This window comes from Pleurodeles waltl, chromosome 3_1, assembly GCF_031143425.1.
Source record: "Pleurodeles waltl isolate 20211129_DDA chromosome 3_1, aPleWal1.hap1.20221129, whole genome shotgun sequence".
In the NCBI taxonomy this organism is placed as follows: Eukaryota; Metazoa; Chordata; class Amphibia; order Caudata; family Salamandridae; genus Pleurodeles; species Pleurodeles waltl.
This window is the reverse complement of record NC_090440.1, coordinates 760,846,948-760,865,951: the sequence shown is the minus strand read 5'-3', so window position 1 is coordinate 760,865,951 and position 19,004 is coordinate 760,846,948. Positions and strand designations below refer to the sequence as shown.

Here is a 19,004-nt window from a genome sequence, read left to right as displayed (position 1 = left end):
TTCTCTCGAGGAGGGGTGCATGCCCGTACCCTTTAATTATCGCCTCAGGGAATAGGGTCCCCGCAGCCGCAGGAGGCTTGCCCTTCCCCTTCAATTAACTACTTCCCAGGGGATGGGGTCCTCAGGACAAGGCTTTGTGACGCAGTGATGCGAGTAATATTGTGAAACTATACAACTATGTTCACACCAAGTGTCAGACTGCAGTCGGCATTCAGTAGTGTAAGCTACTGGACAGTGAGCTGTAATTCATGTTTTGCTTTTTATTGTAGCACATATGTCTTCATTCAGCTGCCATTCGGACCCTTTTTCTGTATTGATAATTTATAAATTAAGCCCTGTTCTTTCTCAAATAGAATCCTTCCCAGAAACCTTGTCTCCGCTGTGACATTACAGAATAACCCATTTAAGATCTTTTACGGAGTGTCCAGTGGTGATGTAGTGTTCCACCATTTTGGCTGTACTGGGTTTACACCTGATGTTGCTTATATGTTGGGCTAGTTTAAGGGTCTCAAGAGCAGATAGGTGTGTTTCTTGTAGTTAAACTATGTTCGCCTTACAGCGATAGAGCTGTTCTAATATTGTATGGCGTTTATGGATGGACCCTATGCCTCTGACATTCCAGGTCAGTATTCTGTAATGTTTTAAAACTGGTGACATGTCCCACTAGCTTAGGTATGCAAAAGTGGGGTAACCCTCACCTTAGTGGTGACAATATAAGAGACATGGGTGCATATACAGTGAAAAACAATAGTACATTTCCCCAATACTGGGTCAGATTTCCTCAGCAAGATTAGGATGTGAGCCTCATTTTAAAAAGGCAGTGCTCCATGCAGAGGGCGGCATGCCAGTACCCTGTTTGCCCGCTTCACTGTGAACATGACCAAGAGGCCTTGCAGTGCTATCGACAACAAAAATTATTGTTCGATAAACGGGGTTGGGTTACTACTCTATTTACCTTCCGGCATGCTGACTATGCGCACGTTGTTAAATAATGTGCGGGCTTCGCCATCCTCCGCTCTGTCTTGCACGGTGGTAATCTACCTTTGAAGCTCAGCAGTTGTAGCTGCCTGCAATAACTGTTGGGGGACCAGTGAGGATAATATAGTTTCAGTTGTTTTCACCTTGTCAGCAAGTTTACAATGGTCAACGCATAGCAGGGCAAGATCTGCTACTAACGTGTCGACGCTATGTTCAAAAGTGGTTTAGAATCACGGCTTACCTGTAAGATAATGTCCAACTTGTCTGCTGGGGGGATGAGAATGTGGTTGGGATTTATTCTTCCTTTGTTAGAGTTTTCATGTCGGCAGATTTGCCATTGCAAGAGGTTGCTTGTTCCAGATGTTTTACCCCTTTTTGGATGTAATGCAGCCCATGATGGACTTCAAGGTGCCACGCATTAAAGGACAGCAGCTAGGGAAGAGAGGGCCAACAAAAGTCCAGCACACAGTCCCGGCACGCCTGCAGCTCGAGGAGCACAGGCGATGAGAAACAGGGTGGAGACTCTACTGTGCAGTAGTCAGGCCTCATTATATTGATGTCTCTAGGTTGAGATGACAGGAGAGAGATCACAGAGTGGCACAATTCAATCTTAGGGGTTAAAGAGGAGTATAGTGTTGGGTACACCTCAAGGAGGCCATAGGTAGGTGGGAAGGCCAAAGTTAGGTAGGAACAACAAAACAGGACCAGTGTCCACAGCGAAGAGACCCCAGATGTGCTGGCTGAAGGAGGCATACGTAAGTGCCACTTGTATCATGTGCGATTTGAAAGCTTCATTCTCTTCGTGAGTGCAAGCAGCCAACCTGTCCACTGGGCTCAATAACAGCCAAAGGGCCAAACAATCCTACCTAACTAGGCAAGTGGAGGGTCAGGCTCACGGCTCAGGACCGTGGTAAAGGTTTCCTCGTAAGAAACGGGCCATTTAGAATCAAGGTTCGGCCCTCCACGCACATGTGTTAACATGGTGGAATGTCCAGGTCTGGGGGTGTGCGATTCAGAGAAGCGCCATGCTGCACTCTCCAGGGCTCAGGGCATCCCGACCTAGCGTCCAATCATGGCTAATGACAACAGCAAGCCCGTCATCCAACTCCAGCAGCTGGGCCTGCCGTACATAGCGAAGTAGAGGCTTCTCCTCACCTCTGCGGCTCTAGCTCCAGAGATTCACGCGGCAGTGGAGTGCAGTACAATCCTGTGTATGTGTGTGTGTGTGTGTGTGTGTGTGTGTGTGTGTGTGTGGGGGGGAGGGGTGTTGTCATGCCCGACAACTCACCCCATAGCAGGACTGTCCAGCAAAAGCTTGGCGACCGACCGCCCCAGATATTTCAAGTCGCCAGGTCCCACCTCATACTGCATCACTGGCAGCGGCCTCAAGAGTTGCCCACAGTGTCCAGAGGCCACAGGAACAGAACCCAGATACGCAGTAGAATGGATCCCAGTCTCACGGGCTATGTTGCTGTTGCAGGGGTCCCCTAACAGCACTGCATGCTGTAAGACTCTGGGGCACCCAGCCGGAGCTTACAGAGGCACGTCCGTAATCTTCAGCATCCAGCCACGCCCCCAAAGCACTGTACTTTTGTAATAAAATGATAAGCAATGGTACTTACAATATACATATTTCAAGCATACAGGTGCCACATTTAGGACGCCCATTCTTCCTTCTTTCCGTTTTTGTTTCACATGCTTGCAACGCAAACAAAAACAAATAACCACTGCCGGACCTGCCAAGGTCAGACCTACTGATGAAGGATGCGTGTGGTTGTGGCTAGGTAGGGTAAGAAGATGCAAGAGCGACTTTAAGGGCAAGTGATACATTATCAATAAAACAGGCATCAGAATGCTAGTCCCTGTCTTACATTCCAGCTCAAACTGTTGCCATGCCGGCAGGCATAGCAGCAGGAGATTTTCAAATGTCATGCAAATCAGACAAGCATGACAGCACTTCTGGTCAGCGGTGGTGTGTAAGGCAAAAATGAGGGCAGCAGTCAAACATGTGTATGGGCACATTTATGTATACATCAGAAGTTCCAAAGGCACAGTCAGTGAAAATGCATTGTGGGTTTAATTTGTCCCATCCACAGGCCATAGACTGTGCATCGCAGTGGATATGAAAAAATATTATCATGCAATATAGGGTGAACTATTGACATATATAACCACACAAAGAGGATAAAAGGTACCAGAGAGGGGTGTGAACCTTTGAACAATAGTTCAAAACATAAACAGGAAACTATATTCAATGTAATGTATGACAAGGAGCACACAGTTTTCCCAAGGGTAAAGTCACTAGGATACCAGCCAACGCTGGTCACACTGGTAGTGAAAGGAAATGACCTAGATCTTTTCAAATGAAGGCACCTGGCCATTAAGCCTCACATGTTCAGTCATAACCATCAAGTCTTTAATTCACTTCATGGAATTGTACCTTCAGAGATGTACACCGACTCAGTATACACATTTTTGCAGCTGCTAAGGATGTACAGAACGTTCTTCTTGAGCCACAGATAATGCCATGTTTGTGTCAGGAATATTCATGTGCAACAGTATATAACACTATTAAAAGAAATATGCTGGTAATCATCTTGACTATTACACTGAGGGTGCTTGGAAGAAAGATTTAAGGTAGAAATGGCTGATTTACAAGAAATTGCAAAACTTTCTAACTAGATTAAGGACCTCACTACAAGTTGGGTGTATTTAGCAGTCAGATGCATCAAAGTTTTTACCTATTCTGTGCCTATGGGTAAATAAGTTAGTACATAACATCCTAGGCGTGCTACTATCACACATGATAAGTACCTATAATAAGAGATGCAGTATTTAGAGGTGATTTAATAATACATCATTCCTCCATCTATGATTCGGAATGGATTGATAATGCAGAAATAGATTTTTCCCCAAACAAATTCTGCCATGGTTACCTGGCAAAAAAGTTTTCGGTCAAAATGCACGGATGCATTGATTATCACAAAACTTGAAATCATAATTCGGATGTAATCTTGGTTTGCTCCCAAATCGGGGGTTTCAAATGAGACCTCTTAATTTTAATAGCTTTGCGACAGCTTCCTGCTTTTTAAAAGTTTGGCATTTGGCCAAATAAACTAAATATGTATTGTAGTCAACATACTGAAGGATTTTAGAAATGCACCCTCTCAAAATTATTCGGATTCATAAATTCTGTGGTCAAAACACTGAAAGACAGAGCTCGCAGCAGCCAGTGTATAAAGTCATTTCAAGCAACGTGGCCCCTGGCAAGTGCCAATCGTCCGTAATCAGCTTTTACAATCTAGAAAAATAATAAATATTGTCGTAAATAACGAAGTGCAAAGCACAATTAAATGCCAGATATAAGTGTTGTCACCCGCATAACTGATTCAATAGTCAGTAGACTTTTATTGGGTTACTCTGCATTCCAGGCACAGCTATATTTAAAATTAACCCTACACCACAAATGTAATCTTAGTATGAAATTTCACAGGATATACTATCATCGGTGCCTTCCGGCCTCTCTGGCACACAGACGTGCAATTGGGGGGGGAAGTCCTGATGGGTATCCTGTGACTCGATAGTACAGTTCCTTCAGCCGCACTATGCCAAGCATGTGATCACATTTCCAACGAGTATTAACTCAGTGAATTACAATCGTTCACCTTTGATAAACTAATATATCAAAGTAACAGTATTTCTGTTTTTATTATGTAATTAAAAATAAATCCAATACTCTTTGTTGACTTCTAAGGACGGACCGGTGGAGGTTCTGTCCACACCTTGATATTACAGTAATTTAATAGCCAAAGACACAAAAATATAAAATATTTGGATAGTGCTTTTCTAAGAGTCATTTTCAAAACACCGAATGTTCAGTCTTTAGTCACAAACATTCATGTATTCACTGTTGAAGGAAACATGTCTCAACCACTCCCTTTCCAACTACAGGAATTCCTCTCCTCCCTGCAGTCATCCCCTGGATTGGCTGGAGTCACCGTGGCACGCCCCAGCACCTCGCCGTCTGATACAGCAAAACTTCCACCATAAACTGAGCAAAAGCACATGATAAAATGCTTCTAAGTGAACTACTTACCTGTAACTATCGGCAAATGAGACATATTAAGATACATGGCGGTGAGTTGATGTTACGAAAACAACTCGTGCCAGGAGCATAAAACAATATTTTGTAATGCAACAGGTGTACTGATGCTTAGTTGCACGTGATGGTTGTGCACAAAAGAGCTCCATACAACTGCTTTCAGTGTTGGGTGTGACTTGATGCACAATCGGTCTAAAGAATTAATAAAAACACACCAGCACTAATTATTTCACAAACTGCACTGCTTACACACATCACCGATTGTCCAATACAGAGGCGTACAATTGCATTTTGGAAAAATGTTAATTTACAGTTTTTATAAAATGTATATTGTTCCATATTGGCGCTATCCTCTATCTTACTAATGTAGATCATACAACTAAAGAGGTAAAAGTAGGACTTTGCAAACTAACCCCACAAATAGGGATCACAAACATTCCTCCTCCCCAGCCCCTCCCCTCTACCACCCCACGTAACACGATAGGAGCCACCATTCAGTGGCGGACCGGTAATTTTAAGATGGAGGGAGTAGACAGGACACACACAATTACTCACTTCACCCTATTCATTAACACACTTGCACACATGCAGCCATTCACAACACTCATTACTAAATACTCAAACATACACACACGTACCAAACATTAATAAAAAAAATAAAAAAAATCACACTTACCTGCACCTCTGCCTCGGAGGTCCCGGGAGGGTTGGGTCTGCTGCCTTCCCTCATTCGTTGACCTTAGGTCAGCCAATGAGGGAAGGCATAAGTCACAACCTCGTTACAGAGTGGGATGGGGTCAGTGAGACTGCTGACCCCACTCTGTGACAAGGTGTCACTGACACTCGGCCCTGGGCGCTTCAGTGCTTAAAACAAATGCACCCAGGTCCAAAGCAATGAGTGACGCTACTCCTCGTCACAGAGAGGAAGGACCTCAAGGACCTTAGCTGAGCTGAGGAGGTCACCTCAACAGGAGCTGTGACATCCTCCGCCCAGCAAAGTTCAGCTCAGGCAGCCAGGAGCCTTTGCATTTAGCGCATGTCTAGCTCTTGGTTGTCTGAACTGAAAGTGAGGAGTGTGTGTCAGGCTGACCTTTGCTCAGCCTAAAAGACACTCCTCTTGAGGGGCAAAAGGTGAAGGGGCGTAGCCTCTCAGCCCCTATGGTCCGGCCGTGGCTGCCATCATTCTCCACTAGTTCTGACAAAACTTAGGAGCTTTCTATGCCTTCTCCCAACAAGTCCCTCATCCCACCTGGAATTCAGGATACTAAAGGAAGCTGCAACTGTCACTTCTAAATGTAAATCAACCCCATGGCTCAACTGTAGACACTGCTGTCTATCCATCAGAACTGGACTGGGAACCCACAAGCAGCTCTGGCAAATTTTGTGAGACCAGCCTCCCAGGGTGCATAGGTAGCGTGCCTGACCACTACAGTGGGGCTTGGGAGGGTTCTCTCCCTCGCAATATGATTTTGGGGAAAAAAAGCAAAAACTGTGCATTCTACAACACATTTTTCATTACATATATGTATTAGTTTTTAAAGCATAGTAAATGATGACCTTGCCGTGCACCAGCATACAACAATCTATTGGGGTTCTTCAATGACTTCTTCACCATCACTATCGCTCTCTAATAGTGCCTCTCATCTCTCCATAGCCCCTCTCTCGCATGTATTGCAACAAACATACAGAGATAATGAGTCATACATGTGTAAATCAGTGTATAGAAAATGTTGACAAAGGGGACTACAAGGTGTAGGATTCACGTCATCCATAATGATAGGCATTTTTTTTTTAAGAGTGCTTGGTCTGGGGAACCTTAAACTCAGGATTCAGAACGTAGCGCAGTGGTTAGGGTTGACTTTACTAATCACAATGTATTTCTATCCAAACAAACCCTGTTTAGTAAAATTAGGATAATCAAAGACTGGGGGGAAAAATAACTTTCTAACCTGTACCATGCAGTCTGCATGCAGCTCTTTGATGGCAGTTCATAGCTCACTGTGGTAGATTATGATTGTGACTTATGAACTTCACAGTAACAAAAGCTCTGTGATGAAAGCACTAGTTCCCCCCCCCCCACACACACACCAGGGGTGTAGAATTCCTGTAGCCTGACACCCAGAACATATTGTTTGGGGTTAGGGACAACAAGTTTTCATGTTTATTTTGTTCTTGGGGCAAGTAGGTCCAACCCCCTGCAGCAAAACCCTTTGGCTGCCAATTTACAAGGAAGGAAACTGTCTGCAGTTGAGGTAATTGTGTCAATGTGTTAAAGCTGTTCAAACGTGCATTTATGATTCAGTAATTCAAAGCCTTTATTATTAGGGTGAGCACTCTAAATAAACGTGTTAAGGCCACACTGCACTAATGAATGCTCTCTGATTAGATGCAAATGTTTGCAGAAGCTTGTAAGCAAGAATGATTATTCTTTGCTTTCAAGATAAAATTCAGAAAAAAATGCAAGTAGGAAAAAAAAGGTTTTGCTAAATTAATGTGAAATTGTAGGTACCATTTCTTTGAAGCATTATTCAGAAAAATGTGTTGATGCATGACAGTATTTTAAAAAAGTATTCAAAGATTACCACTGCCAACAAGATTATGGGAAACATGAAAATAAACAAGCACTGGCAAAGCCAACCTATCTGACATTGGTGGTCAGCCTTATGGTTTTGTCAAGGCGTGTCTTATTTTGACATGGCTTTAGTAACACTTTATTGTTGTGAGAACTTCCAGGCCCTTGCCGCTGTACAAAACATTGGCAAAAAGAAAACAAATTTTGGTCTCAAAAAGCACACATTGTCACAGTAGTTCCTGGCACTGAACAAAACTACTTTGTGTGCCAGTATGCTTCTTGCGGAAGAGCAGAATGCCATCACTCACAGTAAAGCCAGCTGATGGATAGAGAGAAAAATATAATTTTATTAAAAACAATGGGGAAGGTTTACTAAACTGTCAGGCAATGCAGGGCAGCAGCCAAAAATACTGTGCTATGTTGCGTGACAGGGAGGGAGCAGAAGAGTGCCATATCTTCAGAGATGTCTCTCCTCTCCTCCCTCCCAAGCGCTGATGCAGATTTTTGCTGCTTTGCGCCATGCACACACCTTTGCCCCACAGTATAAGGCTGACTGGGAGTGTCTAGCATAGGTTTTGTACTTGAAGGGTTCCCTTTTAGTACAAGATACTATGCCTAGACATTTAAAACTTGTCCTACTTTGTATGTGTGCTGCACACATGCAAAGTATGAAAAGAAAGGAGAAATGACAACATTTTTCCTTATTATGCCTGGTTTTAGAAGAAATTATTTTTTTATGCAAAACCTTGCCTCACACTTCTAGTAGATAGGGGTTTGCATCAAAAAGGGTGGGTAGTTGCATGGGAACTCCCATGTAATGCCCCCTTCATGCTAAGTAATGCAAATCAGAGCTTTTTGCTGCTTTGCATTACTTTTAATTAATTTCCAACGCAGAACAACTTTTGTGTTGGAAAGTAAATAATAAAAAAAAATTGTGCTGGGTTGTTTCGCTTTTATGACGCAAAACCAGTGCAAAATGTCAGTAAATTACCCCCAACGTGTCTTGGTTAACCCCAGACCTAATTAGGGGCCTAATTCCTAAAAAAAGACACAAAAGGGCACCCATGGTGTATGTCTTTGCATTAGTGGCTTTCATGAATTCACAAGAACTTACAGAGGTAGACTAGGAAATCATACTCCGAGAACATATTTGTGAAGTGTATTTTAGCACAAGTAAATATGTATGTGCAGATTTGCTCATATGAAAATCTATTGAGAGTTTACAAGTTTGCTTTCCCTCCAACCACTTTTTTCCCCAACCCTGTCAGGAGTAAATTCCCGAACTTTATGGGAAAAGATTAGAGAAGAGCTGGTGAAATCTTTAAAACATGCAATTAAGTGGGTATTCCAGCCCTGGAACTAATGCTTACTTCTTCCTCCAGCCATAGCATATAGATCTGTGGAAAAGTGGCAAAATAAGGAAATTGCTACAGTAGAGATTGGCTTGAAATTCCTAGTATTCAAGTCCTACTGTGGTATTATCCCTGGCATAATCAGAGCTCGTACATAATGAGTGGTGCCATAATTTGTTGCTGCACAACATGGCATTAAAGGGACAAGTAGATTTTTTTTTTACGTAAGTAGATTTATGAAGCAACCTGTCCCATGGACAAGTAGATATTTTGTTAAAATTCCACAGCCCTGATACCCACACAATCACTTTGGTAATCCTAGTGACATTCCACACTGAGCACCAAAATCCGAAATTAGACAGTCCCTGTACCCACAACCTCCTCAGAGACAGACGTTTGGTACAGCAAAGCCGCGTTTTCAGCAACTAGACATGGGAACCACAAGAATTGCTTTGGTCTTTCACTCTTTGAAGAGCATCTCAAATGTTATGTGAAAATCTCAGCAGACGTGTCAAGCAGGATGAGACATTTAAAGAAGGAATAGACACAATAATACTAAAAAGGATCCTTCCCAGCCCCCTTTGCATATTCTGTCAGGTTAAGATGGGTCATTTGCCCAATCCGGTCAGCCTATTGTTTGCTCCTGGGAGCTAGTTCAAACCTACTTCATGCATGTTTAAATGCTAATTATCTGCTGGCAGAAGTTGGAGAGGAAAATGCAGATGTAGCTTCCAGGGACTTCAGACAGGGCAAAGGTAACTTTCTAAAAGTTACTCTTTCTCGATAGTTAAAGAAAATTCAACTTCAGCATTAAATTGGATTTTTAACAACTATTAAAAATAATTGTTTAATTATTTTTTTATTTAGTCTCATTCCCTTAATACAGTATTCATATTCAATATTGCATCCCTGTGCTTTCCTACGGAACAGCCAACCCTGCTTCAGTGAATACAGCGTTGAGGGGCTAGTCAGTATAAGGGCATGTTTAACATTAAACTTTTACATAGTCTACTTTTAAATACCATGCATTCTGAATTATTGGCTAGTAAGGCCTGCGTAAGGGTGAATAATATTTAAAAGCAAGGTTTGGGCCTGTCAAAACGGGTTATTCTGACGGGTCAAATTTGCAGTTTAAAACTGCAGCACCAGGCTACAATGGATTACAGTACAACTGCAGAGGACGGGACAATGACCCCTGCAATCCACTGGTAGCATTTTATTTACAGGCCCTGTAAACAGCTGTTACCATATATTAGGGACTTATAGACACATTAAATAAACCAATCAGGTGAATACCAATTTTACCATGTTGAAATGAGGGGCACAAGCATTTTACCACGGAGTTAGCAGAGGTAAAGTGCACAGAGTTCTATAGCCAATACAAATAGGGTTCAGCAGTAAGGTAAAAAAAAAACATTCAGGGTGATTTAGCAGAAAAGTCAAATTACCAACAGGCAGTTATTGATGGAGCTGGGGACTTATAATACATTATAAGACTTTTGCCAAGGGACAAACAAGGAAGAGAAAGATAAAAATATTGGACAGATGAAGAACAACAGGATAACTACAATCTGAAAGAGTGATATAAAGAGACAATAACAGGGGGCTGTGGAAAAGAGATGGAATTACAAATAGGCATCCTTGACATTGGGCATCCATGGCACTCATCAAAGAGGGGCTAGGGGCAGAGTCTGGGGGGTGGGTCACGATGATCTTAAGTTTCATTTATGCCATCTGTCCTCTATTCATTTTGCCCTTGGAGTGCCCTTTTTCATAGCCTCAATTTTCACATATGTGCGGATCCCCTATGAAAATTTGAACAGGATATCTATAGTCAATCAGTCTGCTGCTGAAATATGTGCGCAGCCCACCGCTTTACATGGACAGGGTAGGTTTGGTTATCCTTTCTCCTGTCATATGACTCAGTACCAATTTGCCAGGTTCAGAACTGTCAGGTTGTGAAGTTTGGCCTGTGCTGTATATCCGATGATCGATGTGTGCACAGTGTGACATTGGGTCTGGACGGTGTGGTACTGGGTCTAAGCTGTGTGACATTGATTTCATCACTGACTTATAAACTTACACTTCAACTGGCACAGTATGGAGTTTGTATAGTAAATCACCGAAAGCCGCTCTCTAAACGTTGAATTTGAAAGTGTCCAGTAGGTGTGGACAGAGATGTCTAGACTTCATTTAAGGTGTGAATTGGTCTGAGGGGGCAGGCTTTCAATATAGGGCAACAAGGAGAAGATGCTGCAGCAAAGAAAGAGATTTGCAAAATACTAAGTTTATCTTTTGATATGTTAGTAAGGATTGGTGTGGGTCTTGCAGTGAAGACAGAAGGGAAAGAGCCTCCTGACTCCGAATGTAGCAAAGCCCGTCTTGCAATAGCGCTATTAGCCCTAATAGTGCTGTGGCAAAACTGCTTTAACTGAGTTAATGGACAATCTGCCCTTGAGTAAAGGTACAGGACTCTGGAATAACAAAATAATGACTACTACAGCAGTTGAGGTGCATATGAAAAACACATGAAAATGTATTCTTATAAACACGAACAAATTCGCAATACAAAAAAATGAAGTTAAAGAGTGATATTATGCTGGTTTTGTGACATATGCAGCATCAGGATGACCTACTTACTTTCAAAACACTTGAGTGTGTACCAAGAGACACAAGCACGGAGAATTCCAGACATCTCTTTTATGTGTCCCAGTTCTCTCTCTTTTCCTTTCTCCCTCCCGCCTCACACACACACACACACACACACACACACAAACAAGCAGACACTTGCTTAAACAGAATCACACAGAAGACTCAAGTATTATTGCGGTCTTGCCATGCATAGAATATCCATTGCAAGCAGCACTGTATCCTATACTTTCCCTTGTACTTTAGGCTCTAATCAGATAGTTTTTTTGTCCATTTCAATGTTCTGCTTTGGATTTGCTGATATGATCCCTATTCTGCCACTCCTCTCTCGTCTTTGGTGTAAGCTGTTATTGTCTTTTCCAAAAGCCGCAGATTTTTAAAATCTGTCACCTTTGGCAAAGTCAAAAGCGGCAACCACTAATGTATAGAAAAGTTGTTTTCTACGATTTCAAGCTGGCCTCCACATTATGTTACACAACATAGTTGTTCGGGCACTGACAAGGCAAATCACACTGCTTGATCAGTACTGTCAAAGTAAGACTGAATGGTTTTACCAAAGCTTGTTTAAATCCTAATGGCACCCAGACCTTCCTCTATTCCTACCCTGAGCCAACTGTCTGGATTTCGTTCAAGCAAACCCTGCATCATACCCACAGTTCTAAAGTGATTGACAGTGCAGGGCCTGTTTGGACCTTGTGTGGTCAACCAAAGAGTGACACTTCCCAACACCAAGGCAGGCTTGACCCAATACATATGAACTGCTGCTAACTCAGTATCAAAAGCACCAATGCCTGACAATCAAAAGAAGCAGTACCTGCCTTGGCAATGGAGACATGTCAGTGGTACTCAAAGAAAACAAAATTAAGAGCTGATACTTCATTTCTGTTATTATTGGTGCATTTCTGTTATTATTGGTGCATTTGAAGCAGCCAGTAGTCCTGGCGAGTGACAACTGAAAAAATGTTGAGCTCCTGTGCTCTCGCGAGTCATGGCCCCTCCACACATTAAACATTAGCAATACATATATATATTGGTTGAAAGGATGTTAATGACCCCTTTGGGGGTGCAGTGCAGGTGTAAGGATTGCCATGCATCCTCCCCTACTTGTTTATGATTTAGACACGAATACATAGGATTTCAGCAGCAAGGGCCACCATTCTAAGTGTACTGGTTAGGTGTGCTGACTTGCAGTTACTAGAGTTGTATGCTGGGACTATGGGTTTCCTCTGGCTCTTTGACTAATCCTCCTTTCACTTTAGGGGATTACTGCCACACTTCTCAGGGTGATCTACGTTTTTCATCACCATCCCTCATTTCACAAGGTTCGGCCCATTGTAAATGAGGAAGCACTGCTGTGCTCAATTCACAGACCTAACAAGTGCACCAGAAAATATGTCATCAACATACAAATTCCTACAGCTTGGGCATTTAACACGCAACTGAAGTGCAAAATGTTTTTTTTCTTCCGGTTACAATGGACGCAGACTTCCTTAATTACTGCATGCTCAGTGTAGGACAAAAATCCAACGAGAACAGCAATCTGTAAAATCTTCTAAAGCCTGAGTAGAAATTAGGCATTTTTGTGATAGATGAAACACAACATGGACATGAAGTCTAACACTAAGTGTAAGCCTTTCCTCAAGGGCTCCACTGAGCACTTTGAGGACATACACAAACACAAAAGTAAGACGCAACTCACCTCTGCCCTGTTCTGCTTTTCCTGAAAATCATTCTGGTCATTTTCCAAGCCAACTAACTTGATCTTGAGGTCAGATACCTCAGTCATTAAGTCAAGTTTCTCAGTCTCTAACGAGGTGCGATGCATTAGCTCCTGCAAAATAAAAACAAGTGTTATTTGGACCACATAATGCTACTTCTGTACATCTCCAATAATAAACAGTAGTCTCAAATGTATTACACTCCAGTTATGATTTTACTAGAGACGTTCGATTCCAGTTCTTTTTATGCAAATTAATAGTGAGTTGAAGCACTTTAGAAAAGACGAAAACTATCGCTGTGACAACTGTATCACAGAAACAAAGCATCTAAAGTAAACTCCCCTAAGTGGCAAAAGAATTCACCCAAAATGTAGAGCACTCTAATCATATTTCCTCTTCTTTTACAATTCAGGGGTTGCTTCATTATTATGCATCTAGTGCATTATAGGGTCCTAAGTTAGAAGCTGTGAGACTCAATACATTACTTTTGCAAGGGAGGCTTTTAAATCTCTGCGTTATATGGGTTTTTAAATGAAATGAGAGTCTTTTATTGGACAAAATGGGACATCTCCATGACTCACTCACTGCCTAAGCTGCAATCAATGAGGCACAGATACAGATGCTCTGGGCTGTCGGGCGAGCAGAGATACAAATGCTGCCTGTGTTTGTACCAGCATGTTTCTATACCACACAGGAAGTGATAGAGTAGCTCCGTTTGACATGTGAGAGATTGCCTCAAACGTTAGTAGTTGGGACTGTTTTTATTACTATTCGGAATTGCTCACGATCAGCCGAGACCAGATGCTTTACGAAATTGGGTAAACTGGGTCCATGCTAAACCATCCGCCTTATGTATAACACGGAGCTTCAACAGTGTAGTAAGTGTCACGTTGTTTAGCACAACCTTTGTTGTTGTCCTACTCATCTGGCAAGACTTCGGTTCATGGACTGGGAATTCTCCACCACCTACATCTGCTTAAAAGTCACCCAGACTCACAGATGTGTGCAGGCAATCCATTAACCGCTACGGTGCCTTGGATGAGGTTATCTCGTCCAAGGCTAGTGCTCCCTCCATGGGCCCCTTACCCACACCCGCCGGTCGTGGATGGAAGAGAAATCCCTTACCCTTCCACCCCCGACCCCACCACCCCCCGTGACATCAGTGCGCATCGCGCGCTGACAATTACAGAGGCCTCCTCCATTGCGCTGGAAGCTCAGCTTCCAGCGCGATCGGAAGAGAAATGCAAAGCATTTCTCTTCCAATCACGTTGAGGATGCCAGAGAGGCTTCAAAGGGAAGGAAATGGATTTCCTTCCCTTTGAAGTCTCTCTCAGCATGTCAAAAGCCGGATTGTAAAGCAATCCTGCTTTTGAAATGCCCACTAGACACCAGGGATTTATTTTCAATGTGGAAATTGGCATGAGGGAGCGACCCCTTGGGCAAAGGTCGCTCCCGGGGGGGCATTTTTTTTTAAGGCCTTTTCTGCCCCCCCCCACCCCCCCTGGGGGCAGACCGGCCTATTATTATGAGGCCAATCTGCCCCAAGGGGGACAGAAACCACTAGACACCAGGGAGGTTTTTTTTTCTTCGTGAATTTCACACAAGGGGAGCGACCCCTTAGGCAAGGGTCGTTCCCCTGGGGGGCAAATTTATTTTAGGCCATTTCTGCCCCCCCTGGGGGCAGATCGGCCTATTGTCATTAGGCCGGTCTGCCCCCAGGGGGGGCATACACCTCAAGGCGCCAGGGCCAATGTTTTTTTTTGTGTTTTTTTTTTTTGTTTGTTTTTTTAGAGATGGGGAGTGACCCATTAGGCAAGGGTCGCTCCCCTGGGGGGGCAAATTGTATTCAAACCATTTCTCCCCCCCCCCCTTGTGGGCAGATTGGCCGATTTTAGGTCAATCTGCCCCCAAGGGTGCAGAAACAACTAGGCACTGGGGATTTTTTTTTTTGCTCCAATGTCACGCAAGGGGAGCGACCCCGTAGTCAAGGGTCGCTCCCAGGGGGGTTGGGGGGGGGGGCAAATTTATTTTAGGCCATTTCTGCCCCCCTTGGGGGCAGATCGGCCTATTGTTATTAGGCTGATCTGCCCCGGGGGGGCAGAAACCTCTAGGCGCCAGGGCTAATTTGTTTTTGTGTTTTTTTTGTTTGTTTGTTTTTTTAGAGATGGGGAGCGACCCATTAGGCAAGGGTCGTTCCCCTGGGGGGCAAATTGTATTTAGACCATTTCTGCCCCCCTTGGGGGCAGATCGGCCAATTTTTGTTAGGCCAATCTGCCCCCATGGGGGCAGAAACCACTTAGGCACCAGGGATTGGTGTGTGTGTGTATGCTTGTGTGTTCTTTAGGGAGGCAGCCCCTTGGGTAAGGGTTGCTCCCCATTGGAGCACATTACTGTTGGCCATATCTGCCCCCAATTGGGGGCAGATGACCCTATTTCTGGAAGGCCTATCTGCCCACCAGAGGCCAGGGAAGTTTTTTTTCCAAAAATAAGAGGGTGGGGGTATGGCCATATCCCCACCCCAAATAAATGGGGCCAAAGATGTTCTGCCCACTAGTGGGAAGATGGGGCAATTACCCCTGATCCACACCCCGAGGGGCCAGAAAGTCTACTAGATGCCAGGGAATTAAAAAAAAAATATATATATATATATATATATATTGGGGTGGTGGCTACCAACCAGTATGGGACTGGTTACGCCCCCACCTCAACTGAAGGGGGTACAGTCTTTCAGCTCTCCCCCGCACTCTGAAACATCTTATCCCACAGCAAGCAAGAAGGCATTTGATTATTTTGGGTTTTAGTTTTACATTTGGGCCATACGAACTTGGCTTACTCTCAAAATCGTCCCACTTGGAATGGTGAGGGCTGCACTTTATGGACTTTGGGACGCTGCCACGTAGAAAAATCCACAAGCCCTAGACACATCTGAAAACTAAACATCTGGGTGATTCCAGACTGGTGTGTTTCACATGCACCCTGCACCATTTTTGTACTCACAATCCCCTGCAAACCTCCAACTTTGCTGGAAATCACACATTTTTCCCACGTTTTTGTGATGGAACCTTCCGGAATCTGCAGAAATCCACAACATTCCTACCACCCAGCATTGTCTCATCTATACCAATAAAAATTCTGCTGCACTTGTCAGCCTAAACATTTTTTTTTTTGCAAACTGCCCTTTTGGACCCGCTTTGTTCCCCCTCAATATCGACATGTTTTTGGCTCTTCCCTTTCACAAGCACTTGGCCCACCTACACAAATGAGGTATTATTTTTACCGGGAGACTGAGGGGAACATTGGGTGGTATGAAATGTGTCCCAGTGCAGTGATCCCACACAGAAATGTGGGAAAAATATGATTTTTTAGCTAAATTTGAGGATTGCTGAGGATTCTGGGTAAGAAAACATTGGGGGATCCACGCAAGTCACACCTCACTGGACTCCTTTGGGTGTCTAGTTTTCAGAAATGTCTGGGTTTGGTAGGTTTCCCTAGAAGGCTGCTGAGCCCAGGACCAAAAACGCAGGCGCCCCCCTGCCAAAACAGGTAGTTTTGTATTTGATAATTTTGATGTGTCCACGTTGTGTTTTGAGCCATTTCCTTTTGTGAGCGCTAGGCCTACCCACACAAGTGAGGTACCATTTTTATCAGGAAACTTGGGGGAACGCTGGGTGGAAGGAAATTTGTGGCTCCTCTCTGATTCCAGAACTTTCTGTCACGGAAATGAGGGGAAAAGGTGTTTTTTTGACCGAATTTTGAGGTTTGCAAAGGATTCTGGGTAAGAGAACCTGGTCACAGCCCGTCAAGTCACCCCATCTTGGATTCCCCTAGGTCTCTAGTTTTAAAAAATTCACAGGTTTGGTAGGTTTCTCTAGGTGCTGGCTGAGCTAGAGGCCATAATCTACAGGTAGGCACTTTGCAAAAAACATCTCTGTTTTCTGTCAAAAAATGGGATGTGTCCATGTTGTGTTTTGGGGCATTTCCTGTCGCGGGCGCTAGGCCTACCCACACAAGTGAGGTATCATTTTGATCGGGAGACTTGGGGGAATGCTTGGTGGAAGGAAATTTGTGGCTCCTCTCAGATTCCAGAACTTTCTGTCACCGAAATGTGAGGAAAACGTGTTTTTTTTGCCAAATTTTGAGGTTTGCAAAGGATTCTGGGTATCAGAACCTGGTCAGAGCCCCACAAGTCACCTCATCTTGGATTCCCCTAGGTCTCTAGTTTTCAAAAATGCACAGGTTTGGTAGGTTTCTCTAGGTGCTGGCTGAGCTAGAGGCCATAATCTACAGGTAGGCACTTTGGAAAAAACATCTCTGTTTTCTGTCAAAAAATGGGATGTGTCCATGTTGTGTTTTGGGGCATTTCCTGTCGCGGGCGCTAGGCCTACCCACACAAGTGAGGTATCATTTTTATCGGGAGACTTGGGGGAATGCTTGGTGGAAGGAAATTTGTGGCTCCTCTAAGATTCCAGAACTTTCTGTCACCGAAATGTGAGGAAAACGTGTTTTTTTTGCCAAATTTTGAGGTTTGCAAAGGATTCTGGGTATCAGAACCTGGTCAGAGCCCCACAAGTCACCTCACCTTGGATTCCCCTAGGTCTCTAGTTTTCAAAAATGCACAGGTTTGGTAGGTTTCTCTAGGTGCTGGCTGAGCTAGAGGCCAAAATCTACAGGTAGGCACTTTGCAAAAAACATCTCTGTTTTCTGTCAAAAAATGGGATGTGTCCATGTTGTGTTTTGGGGCATTTCCTGTCGCGGGCGCTAGGCCTACCCACACAAGTGAGGTATCACTTTTATCCGGAGACTTGGGGGAACATAGAATAGTAAAACAAGTGTTATTGCCCCTTGTCTTTCTCTACATTTTTTCCTTCCAAATATAAGAGAGTGTGTAAAAAAGACGTCTATTTGAGAAATGCCCTGTAATTCACATGCTAGTATGGGCACCCCGGAATTCAGAGATGTGCAAATAACCACTGCTCCTCAAAACCTTATCTTGTACCGATTTTGGAAATACAAAGGTTTTCTTGATAGCTATTTTTCACTCTTTATATTTCAGCAAATATATTGCTGTATACCCGGTATAGAATGAAAACCCACTGCAGGGTGCAGCTCATTTATTGGCTCTGGGTACCTAGGGTTCTTGATGAACCTACAAGCCCTATATATCCCCGCAACCAGATGAGTCTAGCAGACGTAACGGTATATTGCTTTCAAAAATCTGACTGTGCAGGAAAAAGTTACAGAGTAAAACGTAGAGAATAAATTGCTGTTTTTTTCACCTCAATTTCAATATTATTATTTTTTCAGTTGTTGTTTTCTGAAGGAAACCCTTGTAGGATCTACACAAATTACCCCTTGCTGAATTCAGACTTTTGTCTACTTTTCAGAAATGTTTAGGTTTCTGGGATCCAGCATTGGTTTCACGCCCATTTCTGTCACTGACTGGAAGAAGGCTGAAAGCACAAAAAAATCGTAAAAATGGGGTCCCAGTAAAATGCCAAAATTGTGTTGAAAAATTGGGTTTTCTGATTTGAGTCTGCCTGTTCCTGAAAGCTGGGACGCTGGTGATTTTAGCACTGCAAACCCTTTGTTGATGCCATTTTCAGGGAAAAAACCACAAGACTTCTTCTGCAGCT

The 19,004-nt window shown here is 43.5% G+C and overlaps 1 protein-coding gene across 10 annotated transcripts in view; it reads right to left on the bottom strand.

Annotated features, from left to right (window-relative positions):
• Positions 1-19,004, bottom strand: part of PPFIBP2 (PPFIA binding protein 2) — a 1,142,047-nt gene that overhangs the window by 321,461 nt on the left and 801,582 nt on the right. For all 10 annotated transcript variants that reach the window (XM_069223551.1, XM_069223543.1, XM_069223546.1 and 7 more), the window contains one exon: positions 13,353-13,484. In XM_069223551.1, the coding sequence (XP_069079652.1) occupies positions 13,353-13,484 (132 nt within the window). The remainder of the gene's footprint in view (positions 1-13,352; positions 13,485-19,004) is intronic.